Source organism: Gobius niger (assembly GCF_951799975.1).
Source record: "Gobius niger genome assembly, chromosome: 10".
Taxonomy (NCBI): domain Eukaryota; kingdom Metazoa; phylum Chordata; class Actinopteri; order Gobiiformes; family Gobiidae; genus Gobius; species Gobius niger.
In genome coordinates this window covers 18810859-18831924 of record NC_136861.1, presented here as the reverse complement: position 1 = coordinate 18831924, position 21066 = coordinate 18810859, and the positions used below count along the sequence as shown (strand labels likewise).

General features: G+C 38.4%; 2 protein-coding genes across 4 annotated transcripts; both read right to left on the bottom strand.

Annotated features, from left to right (window-relative positions):
- Positions 1–1282: 1282 nt before the first annotated feature.
- On the bottom strand, positions 1283–10982 carry unkl (unk like zinc finger). 3 transcript variants are annotated; one of them, XM_079564396.1, is made up of 16 exons: positions 10853–10982; positions 10033–10242; positions 8624–8800; positions 8398–8531; positions 8173–8308; positions 7979–8096; positions 7790–7874; positions 7571–7719; positions 7184–7372; positions 6947–6994; positions 6690–6867; positions 6530–6619; positions 6220–6453; positions 5737–5924; positions 5081–5338; positions 1283–4914 (listed from the first exon to the last, which is right to left on the bottom strand). In XM_079564396.1, exons 1-16 carry the CDS (start codon positions 10915–10917, stop codon positions 4759–4761), a joined length of 2415 nt encoding a protein of 804 aa, XP_079420522.1. In that variant the 5' UTR covers positions 10918–10982; the 3' UTR covers positions 1283–4758. The 3 variants fall into 3 exon arrangements, with proteins under 3 accessions (XP_079420522.1, XP_079420520.1, XP_079420521.1); XM_079564394.1 differs by having other exon boundaries at positions 8398–8535; positions 8625–8800; XM_079564395.1 differs by lacking the exon at positions 7184–7372 and having other exon boundaries at positions 8398–8535; positions 8625–8800.
- A 1780-nt stretch (positions 10983–12762) lies between these two features.
- Positions 12763–14186, bottom strand: gper1 (G protein-coupled estrogen receptor 1; the record flags this gene model as incomplete). Its single annotated transcript, XM_079564556.1, has 1 exon — positions 12763–14186. The coding sequence occupies exon 1, from the start codon at positions 13825–13827 to the stop codon at positions 12763–12765; it is 1065 nt and encodes a 354-aa protein (XP_079420682.1). The 5' UTR covers positions 13828–14186.
- Between the last annotated feature and the right edge of the window lie 6880 nt (positions 14187–21066).

Genomic DNA, 21066 nt, shown 5'->3' with positions numbered 1-21066 from the left:
ACTGTAGGACGTCAACAGCTTCGGACATTTTTCTCAGACTACTTTATGCCTGCTGCTTACAATAAAAGACCACCGGGGGCAGTGTAGCGCACACACAATAAACGAAGAAGACCCCCGAAAACTAAGGGATAATACCGACACCTTGTGGGCAAACGCAGAAATGCACAAGAAATAAAAACTAATAGAATATCAAAAAACCAGAGGGACGGAATAATGGGTGTAAAGGTAAAAAGGATGCACAAACCTTCCAGATGAAAAATCTTTTTATTGTCAATATGATAGTTCTGTGAATTCTGTAAACCATTGCATAACTGTAGTGTAACAAATAACAAGTGTTAACATACACAACCCTTGATGTAGAAAAGCAATATCTAATATCCTAAAACCTGCACCTATTTTGTGTTCACAACACAAAACATAGCATCATACCAACAGTAATTTCTACAATAATCAGTAGAGTATTTCCTACATATTCATACTTTGTTACAAAACAATGCGGTTTTAATCACTGGCATCAAGTTAAAATTATTGAAATGCTAATTTTTCAGACAATACAATATTCTGCATCATCGTTGCTGTGTGGTAAAATACATCTCATACTAAACTGACAAATAGAAACTTGAAAAGTTTATTTCTAATAAATTTTATTTAATCATCATTATTTCACAACTAAATGCTACATCATAATGAATTAACTGCGCTCCATAATATTCCAGTGACCTATTCTTTAAATATCTAATTTAGAACAATACATTCAATATTTCAGGGCTTCAATGCAAAAATGTCTAAACAATGCGGAACAACTGGTTCCATTATAAAAGTATTACATTTGACAACACCTGCAATATCTTTACTTAATTTGAACAGCTTTATACATTATACTCATTTACATGTACAAGATTGCATAAATGTTTAGGCTCCATTTTATAATATTAAAAACAAAAAGACAACACAACATCTAACAATAATGCAAAATAGAATCAACTATTCAGATGCAGATCATAATGATACATCTATTACAGTTCATTTACAAAATTCTTCCCATTTGGTGCTTTTCTTCGTTAAAAATGTTTGGGTTTTTTTGGCGCCAAATGACAAATTGAGATAAAATAGTGTATTTATTACTTTTGTATTGCTGTATTTTATGGCATGGTAAATACAGACAGTGCTAGGTGTTTCTTTGTCATTGTTTCCCGCTTGTTTAAGCTTCATGGTAAAAGCTTCAACAAATATGTAAACCTCAGGTGGTCATAATGCAAAGGGGGCATTGTCACGGTTTTAGAATATTAGAAGAATATTTTAAGGCACTGAAAATTTTGATTCGGATTTTTTTTTTTAGCAGACACCAAGCATAATATTATTTCACTGTTTATAGAAAATCAATTGAAAACAAGGCACAATCTAAGAGTGGTGGGTAATTGGTCCGTTGAATAGATCTACCAAAAGAATTATTTATTTTTTGCAGTAATTGCCACATTCGACTTAGAGCACTAGACAAAAGTGCCGTTTTCCATTTTATTGGTCTATCGGTCAATGATGTTTGTCACAATCATATGTCCCCTTTGACTTTATTAAAAAAAGAAAAGAAAGACAAACAAACCCAATTTGAGCTGTGGCTTGAGAAAATAGAAACCCCGTCAGACAGAAGAGCACCGTACAGTCACTGTAGACCAATTAAAACAGCAAAAACTGCAGAACTATCATTTTCCAAAACAATTAAGATTAGGTTATGCAAAGCCAACAAAAGGTTACTTCAAGACAGCGCTATATTGAAGTTTATATGGCCACTTAAATGAATGCCATTCATATTCCTTCACTGTGGACAATCTCTCTCTAACAATTCGCATATGGTCAGCATGTGTGGGCCATAAACATCACTGTATACGAACAGAAATCAAAATGCAGAATACACATTTGTGAGAATCTGACATGCTTTTTATCAACCTATAGCATCACAGATATTACTATTAACAAGTCGATTTAAGGTACTAGGTGACTTACGTTTTCAAATTAGACTTGCCACAAATAAAACTGATGAAATGCAAAACAAAGAAGTGAATTTGACGGGTCTTTGGTAAAACTGCAAAAAACCTTGAGTCCATAACTGTAAGCAAAAGCCATTGGCAAAACTCTCCTGTTTACAAAGACTGTAAGATGTTCCATTGCATTATGGGAGAAAAACACAACACCAAACCGAACTTTCCTGGACTAATACAAAACTGAGCTGCCCCCAACCTCTGACCTGCTGTTAATAGCTTTGAGCTTAATTCACAGATGCATACACTGCCTTCAGCAATACTAGATTTATATGTAAAGATGAATCGTGGTAAAGGGTAACTTTTCCCTTGACAACAGAGTTTCAGAGCTACTTGAACACCACTTTGGTTTGTTGTTAGAAATTCACAGACATCAATAATTTTGTTGGCTTCAAGGGCAAAAATGTCAACCAAAAGACCCTGTGAAACAGCATTAGACTGTGGCTATGTGTTTGCAGAAAACAATGCAACAAATACACACTACCTCGAGTTACTTGAAAAGGGACGATCAAAAGCAGAACAGTTCTATGACATCATTCTAAGCCATTTAAAAACTACTCAAACATACAGATTACACAGAATAACAATCTTATATTTTTATAGTTTGTGGACTTTGATCTGTGGATGCACATAACATTCAAACATCTAAATGTGTTACAAGAAACTACTATAATACCTTTTTCCAGTAGCAGCAAAGCTTGCTGAAAGTTTAAGCCTTTACTACTCTGACAATAACTCAATACAAATATTCTGGCAGTGTGACACAGTGCGTTTTTTTTTCTTCTTTTTGTCTTTATTACATAGCTGGTTATTATATCGCATAACATGCAATACCAGAAGTGCTTAGCTTGACTTTTAATGATGTATAATCAGTAATATGCTAATCTTTAGATATTTTTTCCTCTGAGTTGTGTAATTGCCATTTGAGTGAATGTAAACAATACATCTTCCTATAGATAAGAAGCAGAAGGTATACCTGGAGATAAATGTTCTATTGAATTTAAAGCAAGAATAAACACAGTAGAAGGTCATTTCAATTAGACTATGCACAAAGTCTATGCAAAATATTACAGTTAACGATACATTTCTTCATTCAATGCTGATTTATGTTAATTACAGCTGTCAACTGTTTAAAAGCATTTGAGATGTTGCTATACTCTATTTGCATACTCCCGATTTTTAATAGTAAAACTAACTTGACTGAAGCTGCACCGAAAGAGCACCACGACCAAGGAATGGGTTCCGGTGGAGGGAGGGCTAAAGTTGTGCTGAAGTTGGAACACGGGCTGACAAATGTCTGTTTACAATTATCTTAAGCTCAGAGCGAATGGGTGAAATTCACTGGCTTTTGTGTATATAAACATACCTTGTTTGCAGGAACCTGTGCACAAGCTACAACTATTTTTGTTTCCTTGACAAATTTACATTTATTTTATGTAGAACTAAGGCAAGGCACTTTAGAAATAGAGGCCGATATGTTCTAGTCAAGGTCAGGAGGGTACATTTTTACAAAAACTCGCCACTGTAGATGGCTAATACATGCTGTCTAATAGATAGGCTATAGAAATCTCTACACAACAGAACATTGATTGAATAACAGCCTTAAAAAGTAGCATGTGCCTTACTGATATTATAGCTGCTGGTTATACCTAAAATGCATTGTAAATTTGCACTTATTTGATTGAAATTTAAAAAACAAAAACTACTAAAAGCATTATAAACTATACTGTACTCTATGAATTCTTAACGTAACCATGCCATGATTTATGATACAAAAAAAAAATACTTTTCACAGTACACACAAAAGCTTCAAACATTAGCTTATAGAAAAAGTATAAATCTACAAAAGACACAAAAGAATACCTATAAAGCAGCTTAAAGCGAATGTCTATTTACCCTTAACATAGTCCCACATTAACAAAGTGCTTTAATAAGAAAACAAAATTCTTCAGAAAGTTGGTCAATAATATGATGGCTGACTGAATGGCTTTTTAAAATGTGTTTAAAAGATTTACAATTTTAAATCAAACAGGATGATCAAAATTAACTCGTAATGTCTTATTTTAAATAACTGTGTTGACTGGAAACTTACATTTACATTACATTCAAATAAATAGAATTCTACTTGATTTGCTGAAAGGTGACTTAAAAACCTTTTGCCCATTTTATGTTTATCACCAATTATGCTGGTACACATTATTATATATTTTTTTTCACCTTGGTATTTAAATCCACGCTCCTGTATTTACACAAAATACAGAACGATAAGTACAAGTTTAATTTTAGTGACTGTTAATATCCATGTCTTAATAGCTACACATTCATAGCTACTGTATAGTGCGATTTGCTATCATTTCTGTAGTTTTAAGACATTGGCAAGGCAATACAGACGTGAATTGTCATATTCTGTCTTTACATACGTCATCGTAATGGTCATAAATATATGATAATTTACCAGTTTAGCATTTAATGTTCTATTGCATTGTGAGGAAACTGTTCTATGGCTTTTTATGTGAGATGACTGAAGTAATATACACATAAAATAGGCAAAAGCTAAATCTCTTTGAAAATTTACCACCAGTCAAACATCCTTTATTATCTATTAAAATTATTCATGGTAGAAAACTGACATTACTATACAGTATAGAAAATGTAAATATACATTAGTAGTTTTCAAAGAGCTAGGTTTTTGTTTTTAAATAGTACCTTGAATAATTGTACATCACCATTTTAGTATTTTTGTTCTACAGTAGGGGCATTCTGCTTTACTAGATGCACAGTTCTCGCATAGTACATAATGTTGGCAAGGCTGCAGAACAACGCAACGATCATGCTTTTGGCAAACTATACATTTCTTTGACTGAAGCTGATAAATTACCTGTTGGAGAGAAGAAGAACGAGTATCAGCTGCAATCTTGAAAATGACAGTTCATGCAGTTGTTGCTTTCAATACGCATGCTTCATCAAAGACAGTGATCGGAAACCACAATCCGATGAGTGGGATGCTACAAGTGCAATGCTGTGTGTGATCGCGCCTTTCTTACCCCGTCTATTAGGTCTAGGTCATTGCGCAGCTGACTCTGGATGGAGTGAAGCTTTGACAAAGGAAGTTTCTCAAGCTCTCCGTAGCTGCGCAGAAGCGGCGTTCCAGGGGTGCGACAGAGAACGTCAAAGTCCCCTTGGAGCTCCTTCAGCTTGCGCTCAGTCTCCTCCCACTTCTGTTCAGCCAGCTGCCGCTCAGTCTCAGCTGTTTTTGCTTGTTCTTTAGCTTCATGAGCATCTTTCCGACAGGCTTCGCAGGCCTAAAACATCCAATAAGTTGTGTTCATGTAACACCATCATAGATTAAAGCTGAGGAGGACAGGCCAGAATACTATGGTACAAACATTCTTTACCTATCCACATGAAACACACTTGCACAAACACTATAAAATGTCTCTGTCAGCACATTAATTAAGTCAATCTTATTTGCACATGGGTGAGATTGTTGTCGTTTGAAGAACTTCATCTTTAGGATAAATATGACCTTTGTGAACTCTTTCACTACAAAAAATGATAAGGATCAAGTTACATTTGTCAATTTCCTATCTGGAGTTGTCTTTCAAAACAACAAATTGTCTAAATAATATTAGGAACTGCCCTCCACCTGATATTTAGACATTACATTCTAGAATGTGATGAAGAAATGTGCATTTCTGACCTGTTTGACCTGGTGCCATGCTTCTTCCCATTGTTTGATCTTCCTCTTTGCTTCCTCCAACTCTCTGAAGAGGCGGTTCACGTCTGCACTACTGGCTCCGGATGTCAGGCAGCTGTATACTGGGGATGGACTGGGAGAGAAGTTGCCACTTACAAAATCCCAAATGCTGCTCGATCCTCCATTCAAGCCTGTTAATAAAAGCAACTCATCTTTAAAGCAATGCATTTCCTTCTTTGCACTTTCAGCAACTGTGCTATTAACTAAAACGTCTGGGATCAAATGTTATGCATTAAACGCAGTGGTTAGCAAGAATGTAGCTAATCATTACTGTGTAAAAGAATGAAAAATCCCCATGAGTGTCCCTGTTTACATTTCATATCTTCAGTTAATATAGTCAGAAATGCCAAAAAATCGAACAGTTTTGCTGACACAATAATAAGTTCAATTAGCTTAAACCGCTTTGTTCTAATACAGGTAACATACCCAGATTCTGAGAGGAGGAATTTGGTGTCCCCAGAAGGCCGTGTTCTTGTTTGCCCAACATGGCCCCAGGCTGATTTTGCTGGTTAAGTGCCGCAGAGAGGAGAGACTGGGACAGAGACTGGGAGAGGGAGCTGAGAGGGGAAGTGGACAGCGATGAGGAGGAGTTAAATGACGAAGACCGTGCGAGTGAACCGGGAATGTTAACAGGAGCAGATCCACTTAGCACACGATGACCTGCAGGGGCAAACACATTTACATTCACACTGCTATAATATGTTTAAAGTGTCAATCACAGGTTAGGAACACTTACTCGTCAACCCCAAATTGTTGTCTTGCTCTTCTAACTCCTTATCAAGAGACGCAACATTGATGTCACTAAAATTAAGGTCTAAGGCAGATCCTAGAGAAAATATAAATGTCAATACAATGAAGTAATGTTGAGATGAGATGAGCGCTTTGCCTCCACATACCTATAACAGACTCCACCGTGTTGCTCCCTGGGTAGAATGGTGTGGCTTTTGCATTCATTGTTGATAAGGTGGTGGGTGAAGAGCTATCTGAGCCAATACTCGAAGCTAAGCTGGATGTGATACTGGAGGTAAAGCTGGATGCCAAAGGATTTACAGCAGAGAATACAGTATTTTGTGTCTAGATACACAGACAAAAGTAAACTGTTAGAGACTCATTTTTAGAAGTCGATTAATTTATTTAGCAATGTAAGTAATACCCTTTCTTGGTCCATAAACTTTGCATCCACTTGCCCCCTGTTCTTAATCTTAAAAAGAGGCAAAATGTTTGATTAGTATACAAAGGGGAAATTGGAAAATAATATAAACTTAGATGAACATAAATATGATGAGAATTTAATGGGGAAAAGTGTAAAATAAGGTATGTGTAGCATGTGACAGGTCCAAAGCTATGAGCTGTAACTTGTTCAAAAGTTACTAAGAGGCAGTCTGTGTACCTGATCCTCGCGTTCAAAGCCTGGTGCTTTGGGATAGTTAGACATCAGAGACGAGACACTGGATGTGGTGGACTCTGAGCATAAACTATTGTTAGTTAAGGATTTGGGACGGCTGATGGAGCCAACGGGGGATAACAAACAGCTGCTTTCTGAGCTGGTAGTTATAGTTGAGCTATTTGAACATGAAACCTGGGGGAAAAACAGTGAACAAAAAAAATGGATATAAGGATCCAAAGAAAAACAAAACAATGATGTTTACATAAAAAACAAAAAAGGGTAACAACAGTGGACATATGATTATGTTAAAATTAAATAAAAAAACACAAGCAAATCACTGATATGATGAATGATTACTAAGTCACTGGAAAGCAAACAAACACTTCCTACTTGGCCATTGCTACTGGTGCTGGAGTTGCCTCCATTGTTCCATTCGCTGCTGGGGCACTCTGAATACTGCTGAGAGCCCAGCTGGGACTGGGAACTGGACTGTATCGCTGTCAGCAAAGAGCTCATGGTCTCTTCTGTAGAGGGAATTCCTGGTATAAAAACATCAGTCATTTATATGCAGCAAAAAAATGTTTCTGTTTTCTCTAAATAGAGTCTTACGTTCTACATGTGCAAATGCACAGAAGGGTCCCCTGGGGCAGTAGCCAGTTTGCCTCATGTCATTGCATTTGGTAGATTTGTAGATCTAATGAAAATTAAACAAACAAGTGTCAAAGTCTTATTTACATAAGCGTACGTTTGTATTGAACAGTGCCCTGCTTTGATGTGGGAACAGCAGAAGTCACTAACCTCAGGGTGAAACTGCTGCTCAGTGCGAGAGTGACAATACTGACAGCTGTCTCCACTGTCACACTTGGATGGCTCCCCCCACTCATCCCCATGTTTCACATTTGGACACGGAGTTGACCTGCACTCACAGAGCACATCTCAGTCATGTTCTGCTAGTTTACAAATCTTTCACATTAGCAAAAGGCTTTTCGTACCTGTATTTAAACTTTCGAGGATTTCGTCTTCGATCTCTACTGTTGTGGTAGTGGGGACAGGCATAACCTTGTCTGCATAGTCTCGGGGGCTTAGTACACTGGTCTGTTTTATAATTGGCTAACACAAAATTGGTATCTGAAACGGCAGAGTAGAAGTTTGTCTCGGCTTTTATTATGTAGAAAGGTAATTGACCTAATATCGTAAAGTGATTATTTAATGCACACCTTGCCAACGTGGGTCTTCTGTTAAGGTTTTCTCGATCATGGCTTGACTTGCTAAAACTCCAGGCTGCAGATCAGGAATACCTTCACCAGATCCCAGCTGTCCGTTCTGAAGCGCCTCTTGTGCTTGAATCTCTCTGCAGTGAAATTAAGACACATTTATGTATTTCAGCTGCAGCAGTTTCATTCCCCTTAATTTGCCAATTGCTAAAAGCTTATTAAATCTCACCTGATATCATAGACAGGAGGCCGCAGGTCGTGTGGCCCGTGAGCAAATGCACAGTGAAGTCCATTCTTTACACAATGCCCTCGGGCGTCGGTCTCATGGATACAAGTGCCAGTCTTGTAATAGCGGAGATGGTACTTGCGCTCGGTGTCACCAGTCGTCCGGTGTAGATAGGGACAGCTACAGAGACAAAGAAGATGCAATTAAAACGAATCAAATAAAAGCATAGACATTCACTAGGTTCGTAAATAGAATAAAACATAAAGGTCAACCATTAGAATAAGATATATTAGATAAATAGTAGTACTAGGGCTGGCCAATTATGATTAATGAATGACTAAAACGAAAACCATCAAAAGATTAAGACTTGGACAAGAAATATATATATATTTTTGCATGGTGGTTTGCCTTAATTCTGCATTAGATATGTAGTAGATTAACAACAGAATAAAGACAAAAGAAACAGGGATAATTCAAAACCTATTTACAATAATCTGTCTGGCCACTGCATCTTCAGAAAATATAAGGCTCTAATAAACCAGACATTTCCTTGTGGAGTAGCAACGGTTACTATAGCAACACATAAGGCCTTACGAAAATAACCACCATTGGCAAACGAGCTATTGTGTGAACTGCAGTCATTTACTTGGTTTTTCCAGTACTTTGATTTCAGCACGGAGCTCTAGTTTCATTTGCCGTCATTTTAAACACAATCAAGTAATTCACTAAAATGATAATTACAGTATTACCATTATCATCAATGCTCCAAATCAATCAGTTAAAGCCAGACCTATTTTGCAATCTGTGTTTGCAAAATGTGTATATTAACACACAACTATATAATACACAATTTAAAAAGTAGAAGACAATGTGCTACAATTCACCAAACTGCCACAATCATTTTTGATACCCAGTTATACTCACATCATTAATGTTTGCTGTATCAAAAAGTGCAAACACATCAAGCCACATATAACTTTAACACAAACTAATTCCCAAAGCTGGTGTCATGCATTTTTGACTCACAAAACACTGTGTACGACAACTCTACAAGTCCATGCATCAACTAATAATTGATGCATAACAGATTCTATATCCACACAAAAAAATAATAATAATAATACACCGTTAATAAAATGCAGGAAGTAGTAACGTGCTGCTACATTTTTTTTTGCATCCATTTCTGCAGTAATAGCAAACTCTTTATTGACTCTAAACACTGCAACAAAATGAAATAACTCACATATTTAAGTGAATGTTGCCAAATTCTATTAACTACGCGACATAACAAGCCAATCAAAATGTTAGTGCTGTCCACGTGTCCCTTTACAGCAGACATCAATCACAGAATGTAAACACGAGGGCATGAACGCACCTGACAGGGCACACAGTGAGGAGACACGGGGACTTACTCGTCTCCATCGGGGCAGATTCCTGTGGTCTCGTCGTATTTAGTGCAGTAAACGTCAGGGCTGTAGTTAAATGTTCCGTCTCTGCGCCTGATGGGTCGCCGTCTTCGCTGGTTGAGAAAATGCCAATGAAAGCACGTAAAGGGTCTGTGCTGTGTACACTTGTGTTGGAGGAACAAGGGGCACTGCTCGGTCCGAAACTCCTTCAAATATCTGCAACACCGAGGAAAACACATTAATAAATAAATCTACAGCTAGTGCTTGATGCAAGTTTTTTTTTTTTTTAAGGCTTTGTAGCTTTGAGCGTTTTCTTTTGAAGACGGTGAGTGGCGTGTTGTGCCAGTCTCTCAGTATTTTAGGTCACCAACGTTAGCTCGGGATTCACAATCAAAATACGCCAACAATCTGACGCACCGCCCCCCAACGTGCCTACGCGTACGTGAGTAAATGTGCGTAGCAAGAGGGAACTCAAAAATAAGGCCGAGCTATTTACAAGCAGTCAGTGTTAGCGAGTTCCTGGCTAATCATTTAGCTGCCTAAGTTTGACGGTCTAATGTTAACAGGTTTATTCGAAATACCCCGCGAAGAGTCTAAATTAGTCGTAAACCATCACAGATAGCCATTCAAGTAAATGAAGTGGCTTCTGATTCTTTCCATTTACGGACGTGAAGTCGTTGTTTGCAATGCAGTAGTCACAAAGCCAGGAAAAGCACCATGTTTTAACGCAGACTGCAGAGTTGAGGAATGTGGACTGCAACGCGCGTGCAAAACACAACTTATGCGCTAAGAATGAATAAGGTTTTAGTGCAGTTCCTTTACTCACGTATAGTGGGTAGGTTTCTCGGTTTGAGGAGACGCATTGGCCGCCGTTTTCGAAACCGACGGCATTTTCAGTCAAAACAATGAACTGCGCATGCGCTCAGATCTGTTGCTCTGTGCACGCACCGCACGGGTCGACTCGACACTGTTGTAGGGGGCGCTGCAACTGAGGGGCCAAACAAAACACAAGGGATTTATTTTGGACTGTTGGACATAAGAGTTAATTTTGTTGTATGACAGTCATGAGTTTTGACCATTGTACTGCAGTGTCAAAAATGCATATGGCTTTGATGCCTTTTGATGTCCTTTATTTTTAAACGGTTAATTTGATCTTCCTGGAATTGATGGAGATGTTAGTGTTGGCTATTGTGTAAGCTCACTGCTATCGCACTCTTGAACCGAGCGCATTTCCCCCAGTCTTGGCATCACCTAAATCTAAAAGCTTCTTGAAAAAAAGCGTCAAAATAGCGATAAACAGGAAACGAAAACAAGGATGGAAGCGTAATAAAAGAAAATCTACAAAAAGTGACGAAAATGTGAAGAAAATGTCATAAAAACACCATAAAAAAAAATCAAAAAAGCAATGAAAAAGATCATTAAAAAGTGACGACAACATGGCAAAAAGCGAGGAAAAAGATCCGTTTAGATGTGATTTGTAGGTCTTAGCTTTCAAATGAGGCGTCAATCTAGCCTATAGGCTGTAAACTCTCCAGTCGAGAAGCTTCTAGATTTGGGTAAAGCTGAACCGGAGAAAATGCACTTGGCTAAGTCGTGGGGTAAGAGGTTACAGACTGGACTGCCCAAACTTTGTGCTTAAACAAAATACATTTTCAACCTTTAACTCAACAATCTGCTATCCTAGATAAGATTAGCCTGCTTTGACACCGCTACATAGCAAGTTGCATTTACCTGTTTAATATAGTTTTCCAGTAGGTTATTCAAGGCATGTTTTCTGGGTAGCCGATCTGTTCCACTCAGTTAGCCCTTTGTTGCCTTGCTAGGTTTATAAATGTACAAATGCAATTATTTCTCTTATCCTTTATTCAGCACTAAGGTCCATGGACAACATGTAAGTATTCATGAAACGTTCCGTCTTAATTACTTTCACGGCCTTGTACTGCACTGAAATACATTCGTCCTTTAATACAATGACCTTTCACTTTATTCCTCAACATAAGTTAACGCAATTGTTTTTTTAAAATCACAAAACTGTTTTTACATGTTGATTTTTCAGAAACAATTTTCTGTAATCAAGAGTGAAAGTTAGACCCCGATGTCTTTATGTCTTTGTTATGAAGCTCAGGCCAACTTTATGGTATATTTCACACATACATTTGGTTTGATACTTTTATTTTTCCTTTTATAAACCTTAGTTGTGTGTCTCATATCTGACAACGGCTCCCACTGCTTCAAACTGGCCCCTTTAATGCTGAGTGATGTGTTTTCGTAACCCGGTCCCCACCTGCACCTGCCTCTTTGTTTAAATCATTCGAACGATAGACACATGGGCAATAAGACATCCGCGCTACACCCTTCACTTCAATATAAATCATTCAATTTCACAAAATGTTTTATATCTGATATGGTTAGACGGTTTTCCTGATCCCACAGACATGATATTTTTTGTCTGTAAAGGACCTTAATATTACAAAGCTAATGGATGTCTTTGTCATTTACTAATTGAGAAAACATTTGAAATTCAATTGCAATTAATCTACTGCCCTTGTAAGTAAACAATGTTATATATGGACATTCTGTAAAAATAATACCGGGAACGTCATTACAAGTTTTTATTTAGTTTCCTGTCATTGCCAGCAACAATAACAGAAATACATTAAGACATTACAATGGGCCGATTAAGAATAATCGAAAGTGTTACTGGTGCTTGTATTTTTGTTCATGATTCTGGAGAAGTTACACCTGGGTCATGTCACTCCGCACAGACAGGCTTAAGTTCAAACTATTTCTGCAGAAGCGGTTGACCACAGACCAACCGGCTTTCTTCTTGACAAAGAGCCTCAGTTTGTCTCTGAAGGTCTCCCCCAGGAAGCTGTAGATGATGGGGTTGAGGCAGCTGTTGGAAAAGGCGGCCAAGTTGACTATATGCCCTGTGAGGGGGTAGTCATGCCACAAGGGCACATCTGTCCTGTGGGCAGGGTCTGCCGTTCCCTGCAGGAGCTGGATACTGATGAAGACGTTCTCTGGGAGCCAGCAGATGAAGAACACCAGCACCACCACCACAATCATGCGCAGCGCCTTCTGACGCCTCGGCCACAGCCCACGGTGCTTCTGGGATTTCATGAGAATCCGACCAATCAGAGAGTAGCATAGGCCAATAATGAAGAAGGGCACCAAAAAGCCAATGGTGACCTCCAGCCATTGGATCTCAAACACATTTGCAAAGCAGAAGTGCAGCTCTCCTCGGTGCTGGGTTTGCACGATGGTGAAGGGCAGCAGAGTGGCTAAGATTGACACCATCCAGATGAGGCCACAGCTCAGTTTGGCATGCTGCATAGTCCTCAGAGGACTGCTGCTCACTGAGCTGGCCAAGGCCACGTAGCGGTCAAAGCTCATCCAGGTGAGGAAGAAGATACTGCTATACATGTTGACCTGCAGGAACAGAGACATGAAGGTGCATAGCACTGCGTAGTCGTAGTACTTTTCATTCAGGTTGAAAACCTCGATGAGTGAGTCCGCCACTAGGATAAGATCAGCTACTGCCAAGTTTACAAAGTACAGGTCTGGAATGGTCATCTTCTCCCTGTGGTTGAGATTGACCACTAGGATTAAGATGTTCCCAATAAATCCAATGGGAAACAACAGGACAGTGTAGAGACATGACAAGAAAAGGCCTATTACGTATGCCTGGTATTTGTCAGGGTCCTCAGTCACCTCCGTGGCGTTGTACTCTTCGGTGGTATTTACATATTGTGTACTGTTAGCATATATCCAGAGCAGAGCTGTGGTCTGCTCTTCCATACTGCAGACTGACCGGTGTCAGAAACCACATCTACATTCTTTAACCCTGTTAGTTCCCAGCCATGGCAGTGACACATCAGATTCATCGATGCTCTGTGGTCATGCTGACTGAAGTCAGATCAATAAACCTTAGGGTCATGGCCTCATGCTGTCGCTCTTCTTCTGCTTAGGTCCAAACCAAAACATGTCCATTGTTTTATAAACATTGGGCCCTCAAAATCCCAAGGTTAAATGGCCAAGTAAAGTCAGCGGAGACTCCTGTCTTTTGTGCCCTGAATTGACCACTACTTTGTCTTTCCAGTTCAGAGTGCATTTTTATTCGACAAGCCCCAAGTGGACATGCTATTAACATCAAGACATGAGCTGCAACACAGAAGACAGGAAATTAATTATACACAATAAAATGTTAACTAGTAAAAACAGCATACTTTTGTTAAACGTATATTTGCCAACATGATATAATGGAACTGCTTTTCATATGTCCTGTCTGCACATTAACATTCAAGGGTCACATTTAAGCAGATGCATTGAAATCCAGCTGAAATCCTCAGCCAATCCAAACTTACTTTACACTCTGCTCTAACCTTATGAATATAAACAGTAAAACCTTGTGTGTAGGTTCCCAGTTTATGCCTGCACTGAAAGTAAATAAACACTTTTATCTATGATGTATGCACAACTACAGTCTTCTAAATGCACAGTTCAAAAGAACGAGACACTGGATCACGAAGAAGGTCTGGCTGTATCATATGATAAATTGAACAAACTGTTTTAAACTCTATTCAAGCTTTTTGACACAGCCTTTCAATTCTTTACAGTGAGAAGGACTCCAATTTGTCTAATGTAGAGTAATAAATCACCTGTTTAAAAATAAAAACAAACTGGCCATGCAAGCGTTTGATTTAAAAAAAAAAAAAACTAGTAATACCAAGAATTCTTAATCACAAGAGTTTTTCTTTTTAGCCCTAAACCAAAGGTCATGACCTAAAAGTCTTACACTTTGACCTCAATAAATACAATTTAAATTGTGTATCCCTATTATAGTATAATAGCTGTCAAACAAAGTAAATCACCAACAACTGGCATTATAGACCTAACACAATAAACATAGGTTTACCTCTTAACTTTGCTTGTCAGGGCTCCTCTACGCTCACCCGCTGAACTCTCAAACATGTGTAAATCCCAAACCCTCTCCTTTGCTCTGCTCCACCTGCTGCTGTGTGGCCCACCCCGTCTGAAGAAAACACGGAGGTGGAGAGAGGAAGGCTGCGTTGGTGTGGTGACACTGGAGCGATCCGTCATGCTTTGTCTCAATAAACGCCCATGACCCCAGATCACCTTCTGAAATACAGTGTTTTTCCACAAGATGAGGGGAAATACATTTATCCCTAATTACAATGAAGACTAAATATGTAGTGTAAAATGCTTTAAAATCATTAATGTTTCATGACAGACTGTTTTGGCACAACAACGTGTTTAAGTTTTACTTAATCTTTACAGACATTTTGGATTGTTTTTTTCTCATTACTGAATTAACTTTAAGAAATTACAGAAATTGAATTGTATTAATGATGTTAATCCATCACTGACATTAATAGAGTCACTTTAGGGGGAAAAAACAACCTAATGTGATAATTTGTCAAATGCCTTTACTGTGTATCCAGCAAAAAAAAAATTAAACACTTGAGTTAATATTTAGAGTCTAGACAATCAATGCACTTTTGACTGAGGAAAAAAATAACTCAAGGTCTAACTAAGATCCTGACCTGACCGATGGCTTCATCATTAAAGCCAATGAGGAGGAAACAGAACAGACTCTGCAGAGCTCCGGGCAAACAGTCACATCTACATAACATAAACTAATATGTCTCGAGTGTGACTGAACACAGTCAGAACTACCTGTCTGTTTACATATCTGTTTTATATAGAGCTGTCTATCTGCCTATTACTCTTCTGTATTAGAGAGAATGAGCTGCATTTTAGTTCCTCTACCGGCTGTACTGCACAACCATTTAGTGGCCTAGCCCATTAATATGATGTTTCCCTTTTTTCTTGTTGCCCTAGTGACATTTGTGCATTTGTGCAAGACACGTGTCCCACATTGCCTTTGTGTGACTCAGTGTGGCGACAGTAGTAGAATATGGAGTGAATAAATGATGACATGTAGCGCTTTATAAAGTTGATAACTGTTCTAAAGTCACATCTGTGTTTGTTTGTGCAGGTCAAGAATCCAAGCTTTATCTGTATCAAAATCTGTTTAAGGTTTTATATAAAAGACTGGTTCAACTATTATGTGATCTACAATTAAAATCAAGCATGCAATACAGACTATATTTAGGCATGAGATAGCTTAATCTTTTTTAAATGGCTGAATGTGGCAGGTGGGTCATTCATTTGTGTCATCTTGAAAAATGACAGTAGTGCAGAGTTATCATATTGGGAAGAAATTGATTACGGTCATGAAAATACCCAGGGCAGTTTGTACGGTACTGGTTGCCAAGAGTCGCTCGACAACGCTCATTGCAAATGTCTCTCCTCAGACACAGACACAGACACAGACACAGACACAGACACAGACACAGACACAGACACAGACACAGACACAGACACAGACACAGACACAGACACAGACACAGACACAGACATCTCCATTTTTTATAGTTGCAAAGGAAATCATTAATAAAGCTAACTGAAGTCGTTTATTTGATTTATTTAGAAATCAGTCCCGCTTAATTTCTTTGCAACCCAAAAACTGAGATCATGTGATAAGATGAGTGAGCCTTATCTGGTCAGTGTTTCTGCTCAAAACATCCTGTTACAGTTCAGCAAGAACATATTTACAATGCCATTAGCTCGTACAATAAGGTAGTTTGTGACTCTCTATAAGACAAGTTCCAGTTCCAGAAAAATAAAAAGAGTGCAAAGAGGAGGCGCTTGACGTTAAATTAACATCATGATGCCACTGAGACAAACATGTTCAAATAATGAGGGTGAAGTGTAACCCTTTTGCAGCATGAGTTCAGACATGGAAGACACAGCCCTATTCATCAAACAATATTTGATATAATTATCAAAGTTTCATTTCTATCTTTAGGCTATACTGCATGTTAACAACAGCAAAATAGGTTTGATTGATGTAACGCAATTCCATTTTCATCCACTATATGGAGCACTAACACAAAGAGTGAAGCGAGGTCTGCAGCCAAAGATACATTTGCAACATTCTCTTTTCAATTCTTGAAGGCTGAAGCAGAAAAGAAAAGTTGAGACTTTGACAATTTACAGCACAGTTCGTTCCTTCTGTCTCTGATGTACACCGTGTACCTTGATAATAGAAGTTATACTGTTTCATTGACTTTTATACAGGGAACTTTCGATATGAGTAAACATTTTCACACGTTAATAATGATTCAAAACAGGACAGCTCTCTTTGCGCTCATATAGTGAGCATTGCTGATAATGCTAGTTGTTGAGCTGCCTTCATGAAGAAGTGTAATATCCACCACTCAAAAACACACCCATGTGCTGTTCTGTGTCCACAACTTAAATACATCACTAAAGCTTAAATAAACACAGAGTGTAGAGGATTCTGAGTTTGAGACTGGACTGGAGGTTTGAATATTGTTGTTCATTGTGTTGTGTTGAGGCAATATTTGGACATAGAAAGAATGTCTGTTTTTAACTTATTGTTTAAGTTAGACTGCAGTGTTGTGGAGTAACTAAATACATGTATTTAGAATACTCATTTTGAGTAACTGTATTCTGGTATAGTTACTCTTTCATTTGAGAGTATTTAGAATATAGTTACTTTCCAAAAATCAATGGAATACATCCCAGTATCAGTCATTACATTCTAGCTCCATATTGCACAACATTATTAAGAAAGAACTTTTAATGTTGACCTGTTTTTCCTCCTAAAATAAAATAAAGATTTCAAACGCCTCATGCAACAGTTCATACAAACACTGCACATGCGTCACACGATGCTGTATCTGCAGCTTCATCTGCCAAGAGAGTTAAAGAGTTCATTATTAATGGTTATTGAGTTTATCACAGGTTTTCCAACAATGTGTCTTCATTTTTGTAATAATACACCATATTCATGCATAAATATAATGACAATAAATGTGAAGTATTCCAAAAGTATCTAAAAGTAAATGCTACGGCTCGTATTCAGTATTCAGTAGCTAAATACAATTTCAAAGTATTCTCCCCAACTCTGGTTTATGTATGGTAGTACCACAAAAGTATTTGTGCTATTGTTGATAACAATAACCATGTTCTATGAGGTTTATACTTTGTCAATTCCAATGTGTTTTTCACCTTGGTGGCAACAGTAGTGTAATGTTCAATCATAGCAGTAATCACCACCGCAGTACATATATTTGCTTCTAAAATGTACACTTGACTTGATACGTTTGTCATATTTACACCTTTCAGTACTTCTGAACACTACACCTGGACATTGACAATGTTACTGTTCAATCATCAGTCACAAAATCTGGAAGCCCCCACACCCGCTACATAAAATTCATGTTATTCCAATTTGGTCAACCTGCCTTATAGTCCCTGCCAATAAATCCTATTTCCTTTACCTTCCTCTGTGATTCATTTCCTTTAGATTATCACTTTGGTTAGTGGAGCACCTCCCCTTGGCCCCGCACCGTGTAACTTAAACAATATTTAGTTCCACCTCTGCACTGTCTGGCTAACACACTTCAGAGTAACAAAGATTTTCCTGGTCCCTACTTCTTACAGGCTAATTTGACCCACATTAGGAAAAACACTGGTGGTCTTGGCCTTTGTGTGAAACTTGTGCAAGGGCCAAATCAAATATTAAAAACCACAATCCCAACGCCCTGCCAGCGCGCTTGTACTGTAGGTGGTCTGCTGTTCACGGGACGGGGCCAGACTCATAGTTTTGGTTTGCCGTGAAGCTCTCCTTAAGAAAAACATAGTTAGTGCAAATGTGGCACGCGAAGAGGAAGAAGAAGAAGAAGAAGAAGGAGAAAAAGAAGGAGAAGGAGAAGGAGGAGGAGGAGGAGGAGAAGAAGAAGAAGAAGTAGAAGAAGTAGAAGAAGAAAAAGAAGGAGAAGGAGGAGAAGAAGAAGGAGAAGGAGAAGAAGAGGAAGAAGAAGAAGAAGAAGAAGGAGGAGGAGGAGAAGAAGAAGGAGAAAAAGAAGAAGAAGAAGAAGAAGAAGAAGAAGAAGAAGAAGGAGAAGGAGGAGGAGGAGGAGGAGAAGAAGAAGAGGAAGGAGGAAGAGAAGAAGAAGAAGTGGAAGAAGGAGAAGAAGGAGAAGGAGAAGAGGAAGAAGCAGAAGCAGAAGCAGAAGAAGAAGAAGAAGAAGACGAAGACGAAGAAGAAGAAGAAGAAGAAGAAGAAGAAGAAGATTCTGCTGCAGTGGAACAGCCAAAGCAAATTTGGATTGTGTATGGGGGTACATAAAAACAAGTAAGAAATGTTTTGTTAATAATCTTTACAATGACTTCATCATTAGGCCTATATCATTATCAACTCCAGATGTGTGATATGGAAAACCCCACAAATCCATCCTTTCCATGCCAGTTTTTGATATTTTTAGCTCATAATTTGTTGTGCAATTAATTGTTAAGCAAGAAGCAGAATGTAATGTTGCACAAACAAAGGTGTACCACACTACCATTGTTGCCATTAGTAATGCTATACTTACTGCTCATGCACTATCAGTACGCCCATAATTGTATCAAGAAACAACATTGGTACTGATGATAGCTTTTACAACTACTGCCTGCAGCTGTTTTGAGTACAACCACTCTTCAGATGATATGCAGAGTCCTCAGAAAATTTAGATTTTATTCATTTTATTTAGAGGCAAGAAAAAGGTTGGGTGTTTTTTTTCTTGGTTAGATGTGGTTTACGCCCAGTTTAGACAATTAGGTCTATTTAAACCCCTTTTAGTTGCAATTTAGTCCTGATTTAATCTTGATAGGCTTGGTGGTACTTGGAAGGTCAAATAGTATTTTATGTTGTTTGGTGTGAAAGTTTTGAGAAACCCTGATCTAACATACTGTTTTCACTCACAAATCATACTAAATATGGCGTTATTATCTTCTTATAACATTTTAAATGTATGTTGTAACCCTATAGGTCAACAACTGAATACCGTATTTTCCGGACTACAGTATAAGTCACACTTTTTTCATAGTTTGGCTGGGGGTGCGACTTATACATAAAAGTGTATGATTTCACGTTTGTTATTTTCGCACTGACAGCCGCAAGAGGGCGCTCTAGGCTCGTGTACCAGTATCTGCTACTCCTGTATCACTAAAAATAAAAAGAAAGTTTGGCGAAAAGTGGAGGCTACTTTTATTGCAATGTACAAAACATAAACATAAGCTAAAAGCTAAAAGCTCGATGGCCACAGCTGGATGAACAAGTTCGCAAATGGGTGCTTGAACAACATGCTGCCGGGAGAGGCTTGTCAACGGTGCAGTTTCGCCTCCATGCCCAGGAAGTTTCCAAGGATGGTGCGACTTATACTCCGGAGCGACTTATATATCTTTTTTCTTCTTCATTATGCCTTTTCTGGCTGGTGCGACTTATAGTCCAGAAAACACAGTACTTGAACTAAATCAATACATCTGATAAACAAGACATTTCTGCCATTGCAAAATGCACTAGACCACAACACAATGTGGGGTGAATGTGATGTGAAAGAGCTGCAATTGCACCGTGTATAAATGACATAAATTATGGAAAGAGAGTTCAGGGCCCACTTTTGCTAAAGAGTATGTAGTTGATCTGAAACTCATGTGGTGAATTCCCTCTGCAGTGCCTCACCAAACTGTAAATAACCAGCTTTTCCAACAACTCAATCTCACTGTCGTACTGTACTCTCCATCCACTCCGTTTGTGCAAATTGACCTGACTGTTTGTCTCAGCGTAAAGCCTTATCATCAGATGTGGCCTACGCCGCATTGTTTTCTCTGGGAACTTCAACAATATCGGATTGTTAGACGCAGCGAAGACTAAACAATCCCCAGAATGTGAGGAATGCCGCTATTTTTTACCCAGTCTGAATGGCGTGGTTACAGGGCCTCGCCGCAAGCAATCTGCATTTACCACTATACAACATGGTGGCATCTATACAGCATGCATGTCAGCAGATTCACAAACAGCTCACAGGCAATGTCAAATGTGTGTAAGAAAATACTATGTGCGCACTTTTGAATCATCAAACCTTACTGTGGGTCAATTTC